Source organism: Peromyscus eremicus, chromosome 13 (genome assembly GCF_949786415.1).
Source record: "Peromyscus eremicus chromosome 13, PerEre_H2_v1, whole genome shotgun sequence".
Lineage (NCBI taxonomy): Eukaryota > Metazoa > Chordata > Mammalia > Rodentia > Cricetidae > Peromyscus > Peromyscus eremicus.
The window spans coordinates 36,179,386-36,190,549 of NC_081429.1; the positions used below are offsets into that span (position 1 = coordinate 36,179,386).

General features: G+C 56.7%; 2 protein-coding genes across 2 annotated transcripts; one reads left to right on the forward strand and one right to left on the reverse strand.

Moving 5' to 3' along the window:
- Positions 1 to 293: 293 nt before the first annotated feature.
- Tmem198 (transmembrane protein 198) lies at positions 294 to 5,406 on the reverse strand. Its single transcript, XM_059278298.1, has 4 exons — positions 5,072 to 5,406; positions 2,284 to 2,859; positions 855 to 1,057; positions 294 to 539 (listed from the first exon to the last, which is right to left on the reverse strand). Exons 1-4 carry the CDS (start codon positions 5,235 to 5,237, stop codon positions 402 to 404), a joined length of 1,083 nt encoding a protein of 360 aa, XP_059134281.1. The 5' UTR covers positions 5,238 to 5,406; the 3' UTR covers positions 294 to 401.
- Positions 5,407 to 6,298: 892 nt separating this feature from the next.
- On the forward strand, positions 6,299 to 10,650 carry Chpf (chondroitin polymerizing factor). Its single transcript, XM_059278446.1, has 4 exons — positions 6,299 to 6,716; positions 7,669 to 8,242; positions 8,740 to 8,919; positions 9,228 to 10,650. The coding sequence occupies exons 1-4, from the start codon at positions 6,403 to 6,405 to the stop codon at positions 10,482 to 10,484; spliced, it is 2,325 nt and encodes a 774-aa protein (XP_059134429.1). The 5' UTR covers positions 6,299 to 6,402; the 3' UTR covers positions 10,485 to 10,650.
- The last annotated feature ends 514 nt before the right edge of the window (positions 10,651 to 11,164 follow it).

Genomic DNA, 11,164 nt, shown 5'->3' on the forward strand with positions numbered 1-11,164 from the left:
TCACAGACATGCAGGAGAGTGGCCTGTGGGACCCCAGCCGTGGGACGGGAGGCGGGGCTGGCCCTGAAGAAGCCCTGCCCATCAGAAATCTAAGGCAAGGGTCCCAGTGTCCCCTCGAAGCCTACCCCTTCGCACACGCATGTATGGGCAACACACAACCCTGAGCACATCCCAGCGGGGCTCACATCCCCGAGTCCCTCGGGAGCTTGGACGGGAGCTTCTCCCTCAGGCCAGGCCTCCCTAGCCTGAGACACAGCCTCCCTTCCGGTGGCTGGCCAGCCCTCTCCAAGGAGAGTCAGCCAAGGACCACAGGGCCGTCCAGCCGCAGCAGTGGGCTGGCAGGACTCTCCAAGCTGGCAGAGTTGATGACTGCAGAGTGGTCTCAGACAGTGGAAACATGACTACACCCTCACGGGGGGTCCCGAGCAGGCTGTCAGTGGCCCCCGGGACCCATACTCATAGTCCGTGTCCGTGGGTGAGGCCATGAAGGAGCTCAGAGAGCTCCCAGTCTGCCGGTCCCGGAAGCTCTGGATGTAACTCTGTGGGGATAAGCATGGGCATGAGTGCTGCCGCAGATCCACCTCTCCCTGGACCACCCAGGCCTGACACTCTCCTGACCAAGGCATCTCCACACTGAGTCCACAGCCCTAAACCGCACCATATACCATATCCACTTAATGTCAGTACTTGTGGACATCTACAAAGCCGGATCCATCAGGGCCCAGGGATAGAGGTTCTGATGGATAGAAAAACGGAGGCCTTTTAAGGCCAGGGTCCCCTTAGAAGGCTCAGTCCTGCATGGCTGGTCTACACACTCCTCCCACTCTGGAGCTGGAGGGGCTCTGGGCTCTCACCGGGGAGAGGACATCTCCATTGAAGCGTTTGATGGGCACAGGCCTGCGTCTGTAGGCAGGGTCCGGGGGACCAGGCCGCGGAGGTGCCCGAGGACCTCGGGAAGGAGGCCGAGGGGGCCTCTTCTTCCTCCGCTTCTCCTTGCGTTCTTCCTGCTGCCGGATCCGCATCAGCTGCACTCGCCTCCGCTGCCGGCTGATGACCACTGGAGAGAGAGGGTGGGCACAGAAGACTCAGCTCACATAGCTCTTCCCTTAGCCCTCTCTCTCCATTTCTCTCAAGGGGCGTTAGGCTGGCACGGTCCCTTGCCTCTGGCCCCCACTTCCACCCTGTTATTTCCCTTCCTCATTTCCCACCTCCAAGATGGCACTTGCCACAGTTTTTCTTTTCTTGCAAAGGCCTGTATATGCAATACCCCCTCCGCAACTGTTCCAATCCTAAGGCCTTGGGTGACTCCCAGGCCAGCCGCCATCACCTTTCAACTGGACAGATGCTTCTTCACTGTTTCCTGTCTCCATTTACCTCCCACTAATGCAGTGGTTCTCAACCTGTGGGTCTCAACCCCCTTGGTGAGACAGACCCCCTCTAAAACCATTTAGAAAACACATTATCATTCGTAACAGTAACAAAATTACAGTTATAAAGTAGCAACAAAAATAAGTTACAGTTATGAAGTAGCAAGGAAAATAAGTTTATGGTTGGTGGGTCACCACAACATGAGGAACTATATGAAAGGGTTGCTTGCAGCATCAGGCAGGTTGAGAACCACAGCTCTAATGTTCTACATTCCCAACATTAACCTATGTTCTTTCCTCCCCTGCTCTAAGCCCTCCACGGGCATCTCACTGTCCTAACAAAATTCAGCCCAGAGGGTCGACACCCACCGCACCTGCTCCAAGCAGCCTTCCTTGGCCACTCTTGCTACAGTGGACTCCATAAAGTTACAGTTTTATGTTACCTTGTATCACTCCATACCACTCCGCACAACTGGAATTAACTTATTGGTTTGTTTGCATGTTTATTATCTGTTGCTCGGCTGCCCTGGATGTACACCCATAAGGGAATGGGTGTACATCTCTGGTAGTGTTTGTTTGTTTGTTTGTTTGTGGTCCTGGGACTCAAACTCAGAGCCCTTCACATGTTGGGCAAGCATGTACTGAGTTACATCCTCTGTCCTTTCCTTTCATCTCTGCTCTGTCAACCCAGTGCCTGGAATGGGTTTGACCTACAGCCAGTGTCCCACACATTCTTGTTGAATGAATATTGTTCCTTAGCCCTATTCTCCTAGACCCTGGCCAAGTCAACTTCCTAACTGAGGCCTTTCAGTTTGGGTGTGTATAGCTTCGTTCCCGGCTCACGAATCCCTGCATCACCCCACCCATCTCTGTCCATCCCTTCTTCCCATGCCCACCCTAGTCTGTGCCCTCTCACCTTCTGTGTGGGAGTCCCTCTCGGTTGTCACCCTCCACTGCACCAGAACGCCCATCAGGCTAAGTAGGGGCCAGAGTGCCAGCAGGGCCCAGCTCCGCCAGCAGAGGGGCGGCACAGGCGCAGCCCGCAGTCGCTCCACCACGTAACGCCCCAGCAGTAGCAGTTCAGCAAAATAGTCTGCGGCAGTGGCGATGAGCGCAGCTCCGGTCACGGCAGTGGCAAGGGTGGTGAGCGGTCGGGGCCAGCGCAGCGTGAGCAGGGCACAGAGCAGGCCGCCTCCCAGCAGCAGCCCCAGTGGGCCCCATACAGAGCCAGGCTGGTAATAGGGTGCAGAGCCCAGTAGGGCGGCAGCAGCGAGCAGCAGACCGAGCAACAGCCCCACCAGGAAGAGGCCCACGCTGCGCACCAGCATGGCTACCAGCCCGCAGAGCAGCCCAATGCCCAGGGCGATGCCTGCGCTTGCCCCAGCGCTCAGCTGCGTCTCCAGAACCCGCTCTCGGTAGCACAGCAGGAAGATGACCACTGAGCCAAACAGCAACCCAGTGAGGAAGAGTACTGCCTTGAAGCAGCGGTAACCTGGAGGGGAACAGGGTCAGTGAGGGGCCAGAACGGTGTCTCCAGGCTGGAAGTCAGAGGGTTGGGAACATAAAGTCACAAGGAAATCAGAGACACCGGAGCTAAAAAATAAGAGAATTAGAGGTCACAGGGCTCAGCGGTATAGCTAGAGGTCAGGGGGGAGCGTGTAAATGTTTGCTGGAATCTCTGGGAAGACATAATTATTGAAATAACGCTTTGAAATCTTTGAGGGTCAGAGTTAAGGATCACTGGGGTTGAGTAAATCAGTAATGGGGCAATGGGGTCTTTAGAATCATAGGGTTCAGAGAGATCACTCATTGGAGTTACAAGGGGATCAGCAATGGGGTCCTCTGAGGAGGGACTAGTCAGAGATGAAGACTCTGGAAGTCAGAAAAAAAGTGATGTATAGGGGTGAGGTCACATAAGTTTGTGGGAAGATGAGATCCTTTTATGGTCACAGGGCTTCAGAGCTAAAGCACTGCTGGGAAGTTACAGAGACAGCAGAGCTGGGTTTGGGGGACAAAAGTAGACGCATTGAGATTATTATTAAGGACAGAGGGGAACGCTGTGGCCAGGGAAGTGGGATCGGATCACTAGAGACCACAGTGTGAGGAATGGTCTCCTGATTGGAGTTGAAGGGATCAAAGAGAGCCAGTGGAGGGCGCTGGGATCCATATGGGGTAGTAGGGAATCCTAGAGGACTATGTGGAGAAGTTGTGGTTGAGGAGTTTCAGAAGAGGGGGTTATAGGGAATTTATACCCATTAGCAGTACTTGACAGAGGGGCGGGGTGTAGATCCTGAACAGCTGGGAAGGTGGATGGCAGAGTTGGGAGTCAAGGAGAGGCAGGGAGAGCCAAAGAGAGAGATATTAAAGAGAAAAAGGAGATTTGGTCCCAAGAAATGGGGGCGGGGGGTATCAGAGACCAGAAGGTTCTGGAGTCAGAGAGGAGCAGAGTTTAGAAAAAGGCTCTGAATCCCACGATAGGAGCATCCAAGATGAGGAGGATGACATGGGAGCTGAGGATAAGGAATGAAGCTATCCAGAGCACCATGCAGAGAGAGTAGATACACAGAGCAGAGGGAGTGGAGATCATTGAAGACCCATTACATGTCCTAAACCCTTGTGGGGGGAGCATTTCTCCTGCCCACTCTGCAAAAATGTAAAGGAAAGACCATCTGACCCACACCCCATATTCCCAACTGATCCAATGGGAGGTATAGAGTCTGCCACACTCTGGCAAACCTGCCAGCCCTTTTGCCCAAACTGGTTCTGATACTTACTATCTTCTTGGAGGCTTTCTTTGGGTCCCTACTCATAGAAGGCAGTCTCCACTGTGAAGTTCTATAACTTTCTGAAGAATCCACTGGGCATTTACTCTAAGCTACCACTAGCCCATGTGATAACCTTTGTGGAAATGAGAAAAAGATATACTTTTCTCTAAGGAAGGCAGCCAAGACCTTGGGCCAAGACCTCAAGAGCTGTCAACTGGACCCACAGTCACCTGTTCAACTGAACTCCTGCAGCTACTACGCACACACGCACGCACACACACACACACCCCACTGCACCATGTCATCCATACTGGCCTTGAGCTTCCATTTCTCTGCTTCAGCTTCCTGGATGCTGGGATTACAGACATACCACGCCCTCCCCCATACAACTCTTCACAATAACCATCCTTATGGGAGTCTGCCTTGTAGGCGATCTCCATGTGTGTGACTACCATCCAGCCCACACTAATATGTATCACAAGTGTGAATATTCTAGGTCTCGCCCCCACCATACAATATGCCCTGTTGTAAGGGACCATGCTCAACCACCATGCTAAGTGTTTTCACTGTCCACTTAGCCTGGTGATCCAAACACATCTTCACTACAAGAGCTACTGTCCTTTGAGTACCTACTAATTCATGTATATGAGACAAACATTGTTGCCTTTGTCCAGGTGAGAAAGCTGAGACTCGGGTTAATGTCCCTATTACACCACAGTGACTAACATATAGAGCCAGGTTCAAACTCAGAGAGCCTAAATTAAAAACCTCTGCCCTGTAGAATCTAGAGTCAATGATCTACAAATATATCTGGGATCAACAAGAGAAAGATATAGCCATGGGGGCGAGATGGGCTGGCAATGGTTTAGGAGAGACACCAGAAAAGGGACCTCAGGGAAACAGTGGAGGGGCACAGGTGAGGAATGTGGGGGATCTCACCAAAGAAGCAGTAGACGACTCCAAACAAACAGCACATGATGCAGACGAGGGCCGGCAGTGCCTGATACCTGCGCTCCAGAGGCTGTTCACAGGGTGCACCCCAGAAGGCATCATCTGGCTCCGGGGGCAGCAGCTGGAACCGCAGAGTTTCCATAGTACCCGGCATAGTGCTGGGAATGGAAGGGGGGTCACCCTCCCAGGTCAACCTGACAGGAAATCGGGGTCAAGAGTCAGTGGTGGGTCTCCACCAGGATAACAGTGCGAGTGGGGGAATTCAGCAAGGGCACGGTGGACAAAGGAATTGGTGCCCACATCAGGCAGCTCTGGAAGCGTCTCTGGAACGGGCAGCAAAGACAAAAGGGAAACAAGTGCCCGGCTAGAGGCGGTTGGGATGGACTTAAAAGAGGGACTAGACGGGGCCAGGCGAGGGTAGGGCGCTGCTGGCAAAAAAAAAAAAAAAAAAAAAAAAAAGAGGCGAGCCCGAGCACCATCTGTGAGAGGCTCAATTTGGAATTGTCCAAGATCTACCTGGGCTGGAGGTGACCTGAGCTTCCGAGCAAGAGAGGCTGTTCAAGGGCCGGAGGAGCCGGGGTTGTGGGACGCCAGAGGCTCCTACTGACTGGGGTCCGGGCAAAGTCCGCCGTGCGAAGGGGGCTGCTGGGCCGGAGAGACAGGTCTCTGTGCGACGGCGTCGCCACTCCACCTCCAACACCGGCTGGCACTGCCGCCCCACGGCCGGGTGACTCGGACCCGGCCCGGGGACGGGAAAAGAACAGGAGCAGGAGCAGGAGCTCGGGCTGCCCCGGAGCCGCGGCCCCATGCCCCTGAGCCCGCCGGCGGCCTTTGGTGCTGATGGACAGCTCCGGCCTCTGCTCCTGACGTCACTCAGGGTGCACCATCCAGGCAGGGGCGGGTTGCTCCTGACGTCACCCGGGATGCACCAACCACGCCGAGGGAAGCAGGGGGACTCCGCCCCCCGGCGTCTGCCTCTCCGCCGCTGGGGAGGGGGCACTTCCGGGGGTCCTTCCCCTTTAACCTCCTCCCCCTCCATCCCTCTCCGGTAGCTGACGGCTTGAGACCCCACCTCGGGGGCGGAGCCCTCGCCTGACACGTCGGACAGCAGCCGCCTGGGAGGCCCGGGACGCGGAGCGCCGCTGGAGGGGCAGCGGAGCAGCGCGGGGGTTCCGGCTTTCGCGGCTGGCTCTGCTCGGCGGGGAGGGAGCGGGCCCGCCTGCTGGGCCCGGGCCCTCCGGATCCGCCCCCTCCCCGGTCCCGCCCCCTCGGAGCCTCCTGGGGCTGCGCGGGGGCCGGGGGCCCGCTGTCGGGACGCCATGCGGGCGTCGCTGCTGCTGTCCGTGTTGCGGCCCGCGGGGCCTGTGGCCGTGGGCATCTCCCTGGGCTTCACCCTGAGCCTGCTCAGCGTCACCTGGGTGGAGGAGCCTTGCGGCCCGGGGCCGCCCCAACCCGGAGACTCTGAGCTGCCGCCGCGCGGCAACACCAACGCGGCGCGCCGGCCCAACTCGGTGCAGCCCGGAGCGGAGCGCGAGAGACCCGGGGCTGGCGCCGGCGCCGGTGAGAGCTGGGAGCCTCGTGTCTTGCCCTACCACCCGGCACAGCCCGGCCAGGCCGCCAAGAAAGCCGTCAGGTACTGATCCGCTCCATCCGCCTACTCCCCCCCTCCCCGGGTACCAACCCGGACGCGCGTGCTGGGGAGGCCGCCGGAGGCCGGGTCAGGCTCCGGAAGGAAGGGGCTGGCCGGCCAGGAAGTCCTTGGGCCTCGATTACTTCCTATGACCCTGCTTTCCAGGGAGGCAGGGGGCCAGTTTTGAAGCTTTTTCTGGATCACGCCCGGATCTGAGCTGAGCTAAACAGGCTGCACCCATAGTTCCCCAAAGACCCTCTCGGCCCCTAGCTGGTCTGTTTAGGATTAGAGAAATTAGTGTTAAGGAGGGTAACTGTATAAAGAGGAGGAAAGAAAAAGGAGGGAACTGGAATTTACCTGTATTTCATTTCTCGATGGGTTTCAAGGGCCACCTTGGGATGAGATGGGAGAGGGAGGAAGGTACTCATCACATTGATGCCTCTGCCCACGAACTGAAGTAATTCCTTTTAAGTAACAGTGACTTCCAGTTGTACAACTTACCTTCTACCTTAGGAAGGTGAGTTACTGTCATAGTTTGCCCCTTCTGGAAAGACATTCTCTACAACACTATGGCATATATTCCTACACATCATTAGTAGTAGGACATACTTGGGGGGAATGACAGCATCTTCGGATAGCAGGAAGTATATGCAAGGTGTGCCAAGCACTTTACTGTTTACATACATCCAGTCCCATTTTACAGGTGGTTCAAATTAAGTATTACTCTCAGGGACACAATTACTACCCTGTGAGACCTGGAATTAGATCTAATATCTCTCTCTTACCTGCATGGAAATTGCTATCTCCTAAACGCTAAGACCTGTATTTCCCTTAAATTCTCGTGCCTCGTGGGAGAGATATTATTCTTACCCTGTTCATGGGTGCAAAACAGGCCCGGAGAAGAAAGAACAGGCGGAGCCTGTGTGCTATCCTGTTTGTAACTGTCTTTTCCCAGAACTCGGTATATCAGCACGGAGCTGGGCATCAGGCAGAGGCTGCTGGTGGCAGTGCTGACCTCACAGGCCACGTTGCCTACACTGGGCGTGGCTGTGAACCGAACTCTGGGACACCGATTGGAGCGTGTATTGTTCCTGACGGGTGCTCGGGGTCGCCGGACCCCATCAGGCATGGCCGTGGTGACACTGGGCGAAGAGCGGCCCATCGGACACCTGCACCTGGCGCTACGCCACCTGCTGGAGCAACACGGCGATGACTTTGACTGGTTTTTCCTAGTGCCCGATGCCACTTACACTGAGGCGCACGGACTGGACCGACTAGCTGGCCACCTCAGCCTTGCCTCGGCAACCCATCTCTATCTTGGTCGGCCCCAGGACTTCATCGGTGGAGAGACCACCCCAGGCCGCTACTGCCACGGGGGCTTTGGAGTGTTACTGTCGCGCACGCTGCTGCAGCAGCTGCGCCCCCACCTGGAAAGCTGCCGCAACGACATCGTCAGTGCTCGCCCAGATGAGTGGTTGGGACGGTGCATCCTTGATGCCACGGGCGTGGGCTGTACTGGTGACCATGAGGTAGGAAGATGAGCCTCCCCGTTAGTGTCTCCTCTCAGAGCTTGCATAGTGCCCAGGGGAGATATGGAGTGGTAGAGAGAGAGGCCTGGGTTTCCATGTTAAACCTATCATTTTTAAAAATCCCAGTGGTCCTAGGTAAATTACTAGATCTGAGCTTCAGTAGCCCGGTGCATGCAGATGGGAACAGTTATTAGGCAGGGCTGTGTAGGGATTAGGGAAAAGTATGAGATGCTTGCGTACTGTGTGTATTCAGTGTCAGTTATTTTATTGAGTCCTGTGCACGCCTCTGAGGCAGCTTTCACAGATGAGCTCAGAGAGATTTGGCCAGGGTTGTACAACATCAGCTGATCACATTGACTTAAAATCTGCAGAACTCTGACTCCCAAGTCCATAGCATTAGGAAATGAGACACTAGGAGGTGGGGGAAGACCGTTCTGTTATTGTTCCCGTTATGGATGCCTCCCTTCCTCTATGGATGCCTCCCTTCCTCTCCATAGGGGGTACACTACAACTATCTGGAGCTGAGCCCTGGGGAACCTGTGCAGGAGGAGGACTCCCGTTTCCGCAACGCCTTGACAGCCCACCCTGTACGTGATCCTGTGCACATGTACCAGCTACACAAGGCATTTGCCCGGGCTGAGCTGGACCGCACGTACCAGGAGATTCAACAATTGCAGGTACAATCTGGTGTTGAGGGTTGGGGGAATGAAGGGGTGAAGGGGAACAGGTTATGAGAGATCGTGGGGAATAAAAAGTCAGCGCTAAAATCCCAGGTCTTTCTTTTGACCTCTGTGGAACCTCCAGGAAATTCCCCCTTTTAATTTTCAAGCGGCCTCAACCTGTGGAGAGACTGTGTGGGGCCCTTGGGTGAGCAGAGGTTTGCAGTAGGCTGCGGGTCCTCCTTGAGTATCACTGCCCACATAGCCTCTAGGTGTCTACTGGCTCTGTGGCTCCCTGCTTTCTCATGGCCTATTTTCTGGCCCAGTGGGAGATCCAGAACACGAGCAGACTGGCTGCTGATGGGGACCGGGCTTCTACCTGGCCAGTAGGCATTCCAGCACCATCGCGCCCCGCCTCGCGCTTTGAGGTTCTGCGCTGGGACTACTTCACGGAACAGTACGCTTTCTCCTGTGCCGATGGCTCGCCCCGTTGCCCGCTGCGTGGGGCCGACCAGGCTGACGTGGCTGACGTTCTGGGGACAGCCTTAGAGGAACTCAACCGACGTTACCAACCGGCACTGCGGCTCCAGAAGCAGCAGCTGGTGAATGGCTACCGGCGTTTCGATCCAGCCCGAGGCATGGAGTACACACTAGACTTGCGGCTGGAAGCATTGACGCCCCAGGGTGGCCGCTGGCCCCTCACCCGAAGGGTACAGCTCCTCCGGCCCTTGAGCCGGGTGGAGATCTTGCCGGTGCCCTATGTCACCGAGGCTTCTCGGCTCACTGTGCTACTTCCGCTAGCCGCAGCCGAACGCGACCTGGCTTCCGGCTTCCTGGAAGCCTTCGCCTCTGCAGCGCTGGAGCCTGGTGATGCAGCATCCTTGACCCTGCTGCTGCTGTATGAGCCACGCCAGGCCCAGCGAGCGGCCCACGCAGATGTCTTCGCACCTGTCAAGGCCCACGTGGCAGAGCTAGAGCGGCGTTTCCCTGGTGCCCGAGTGCCCTGGCTCAGTGTGCAGACAGCTGCACCCTCTCCGCTGCGTCTCATGGATCTCCTCTCCAAGAAGCACCCACTAGACACTCTGTTCCTGCTGGCCGGGCCAGACACAGTGCTCACACCCGACTTCCTGAACCGCTGCCGGATGCACGCCATCTCTGGCTGGCAGGCCTTCTTCCCCATGCACTTCCAGGCCTTTCACCCCGCCGTGGCTCCACCGCAGGGGCCTGGGCCGCCGGAACTGGGCCGCGACACCGGCCACTTTGATCGCCAGGCCGCCAGCGAGGCATGCTTCTACAACTCCGACTACGTGGCGGCCCGGGGACGGCTGGTGGCAGCCTCCGAGCAGGAGGAGGAGCTGCTGGAGAGCCTGGACGTGTACGAGCTGTTTCTGCGCTTCTCCAGCTTGCACGTGCTGCGGGCGGTGGAGCCGGCCCTGCTGCAGCGCTACCGGGCCCAGCCGTGCAGTGCGCGCCTCAGTGAGGACCTGTACCACCGCTGTCGCCAGAGTGTGCTCGAGGGCCTCGGCTCCCGCACCCAGCTTGCCATGCTACTCTTTGAGCAGGAACAGGGCAATAGCACCTAAGCCCCTTCCTTACCTGTTTCCTGCTCTTCCCGGATAACCTGGAGCCACACGCCAGCCTCGCTGGACAGGGCTGGCTGTAGCCTCATTCCCTAGGGCAGCCCACTGGTCCCTTGTCTTTTGCTTTGTGGGCCCGTGGGCTCAGGACAAGCCCTGAGAGAGGTGCCCTAGAGCCCATCCCCTCTTGTCCAGTCCTGCCCCGCCCCCCGCCCCCCCCCCCCCCCCCTTGACGCTGCTGACTCAGGCTGTGGCCTCTGTATTTATGCCTGACGCCAGCCATGGTTCCTGGGATCTTGTCCGGGGAGCTGGGCTGTAGATGGGTTGTTGGAGAAGGAGGGAACAGAGAAAGGAGGGGTATGGTATCTACCACCTCCTCCCTTCTGGATCCATGATGAAGAAGCCCTGGCTTTAATAAACTGACTACATGTGGACTAATGAGTATAGACTGGTGATTCAGAGTTTTGGCAAGATAGGCGTGGGAGCGGTGAGAACTGACTCTTAAGGATGGAGGGGCCCTGTTTCTGTGAGGGCTTTCATTTCCTTTTACAGGGATCAAGTCCTACAGCTGTCCAGCCCCTGGCAAGCGTATGCCAGCACGCTCATGCGTTCGCGCTCTCTCACACACACAGAGTCACAGACACAGAATTCTTTGTGACTCTTTATTCCCAATTTCGCCTGCACTT

What these genes read in the sequence shown, in the direction of transcription:
- Tmem198 (XM_059278298.1), bottom strand. Translation starts at nt 5,237, where the DNA reads ATGCCGGGTACTATGGAAACTCTGCGGTTCCAGCTGCTGCCCCCGGAG. An exon ending in AGTCGTCTACTGCTTCTTTG is followed by an intron (nt 2,860 to 5,071) that starts GTGAGATCCCCC and finishes GTTCCCCTCCAG; the next exon opens with GTTACCGCTGCTTCAAGGCA. An exon ending in ATGGAGATGTCCTCTCCCCG is followed by an intron (nt 540 to 854) that starts GTGAGAGCCCAG and finishes TTATCCCCACAG; the next exon opens with AGTTACATCCAGAGCTTCCG.
- Chpf (XM_059278446.1), top strand. Translation starts at nt 6,403, where the DNA reads ATGCGGGCGTCGCTGCTGCTGTCCGTGTTGCGGCCCGCGGGGCCTGTG. An exon ending in GCTGTACTGGTGACCATGAG is followed by an intron (nt 8,243 to 8,739) that starts GTAGGAAGATGA and finishes TCCTCTCCATAG; the next exon opens with GGGGTACACTACAACTATCT. An exon ending in AGGAGATTCAACAATTGCAG is followed by an intron (nt 8,920 to 9,227) that starts GTACAATCTGGT and finishes TTTCTGGCCCAG; the next exon opens with TGGGAGATCCAGAACACGAG.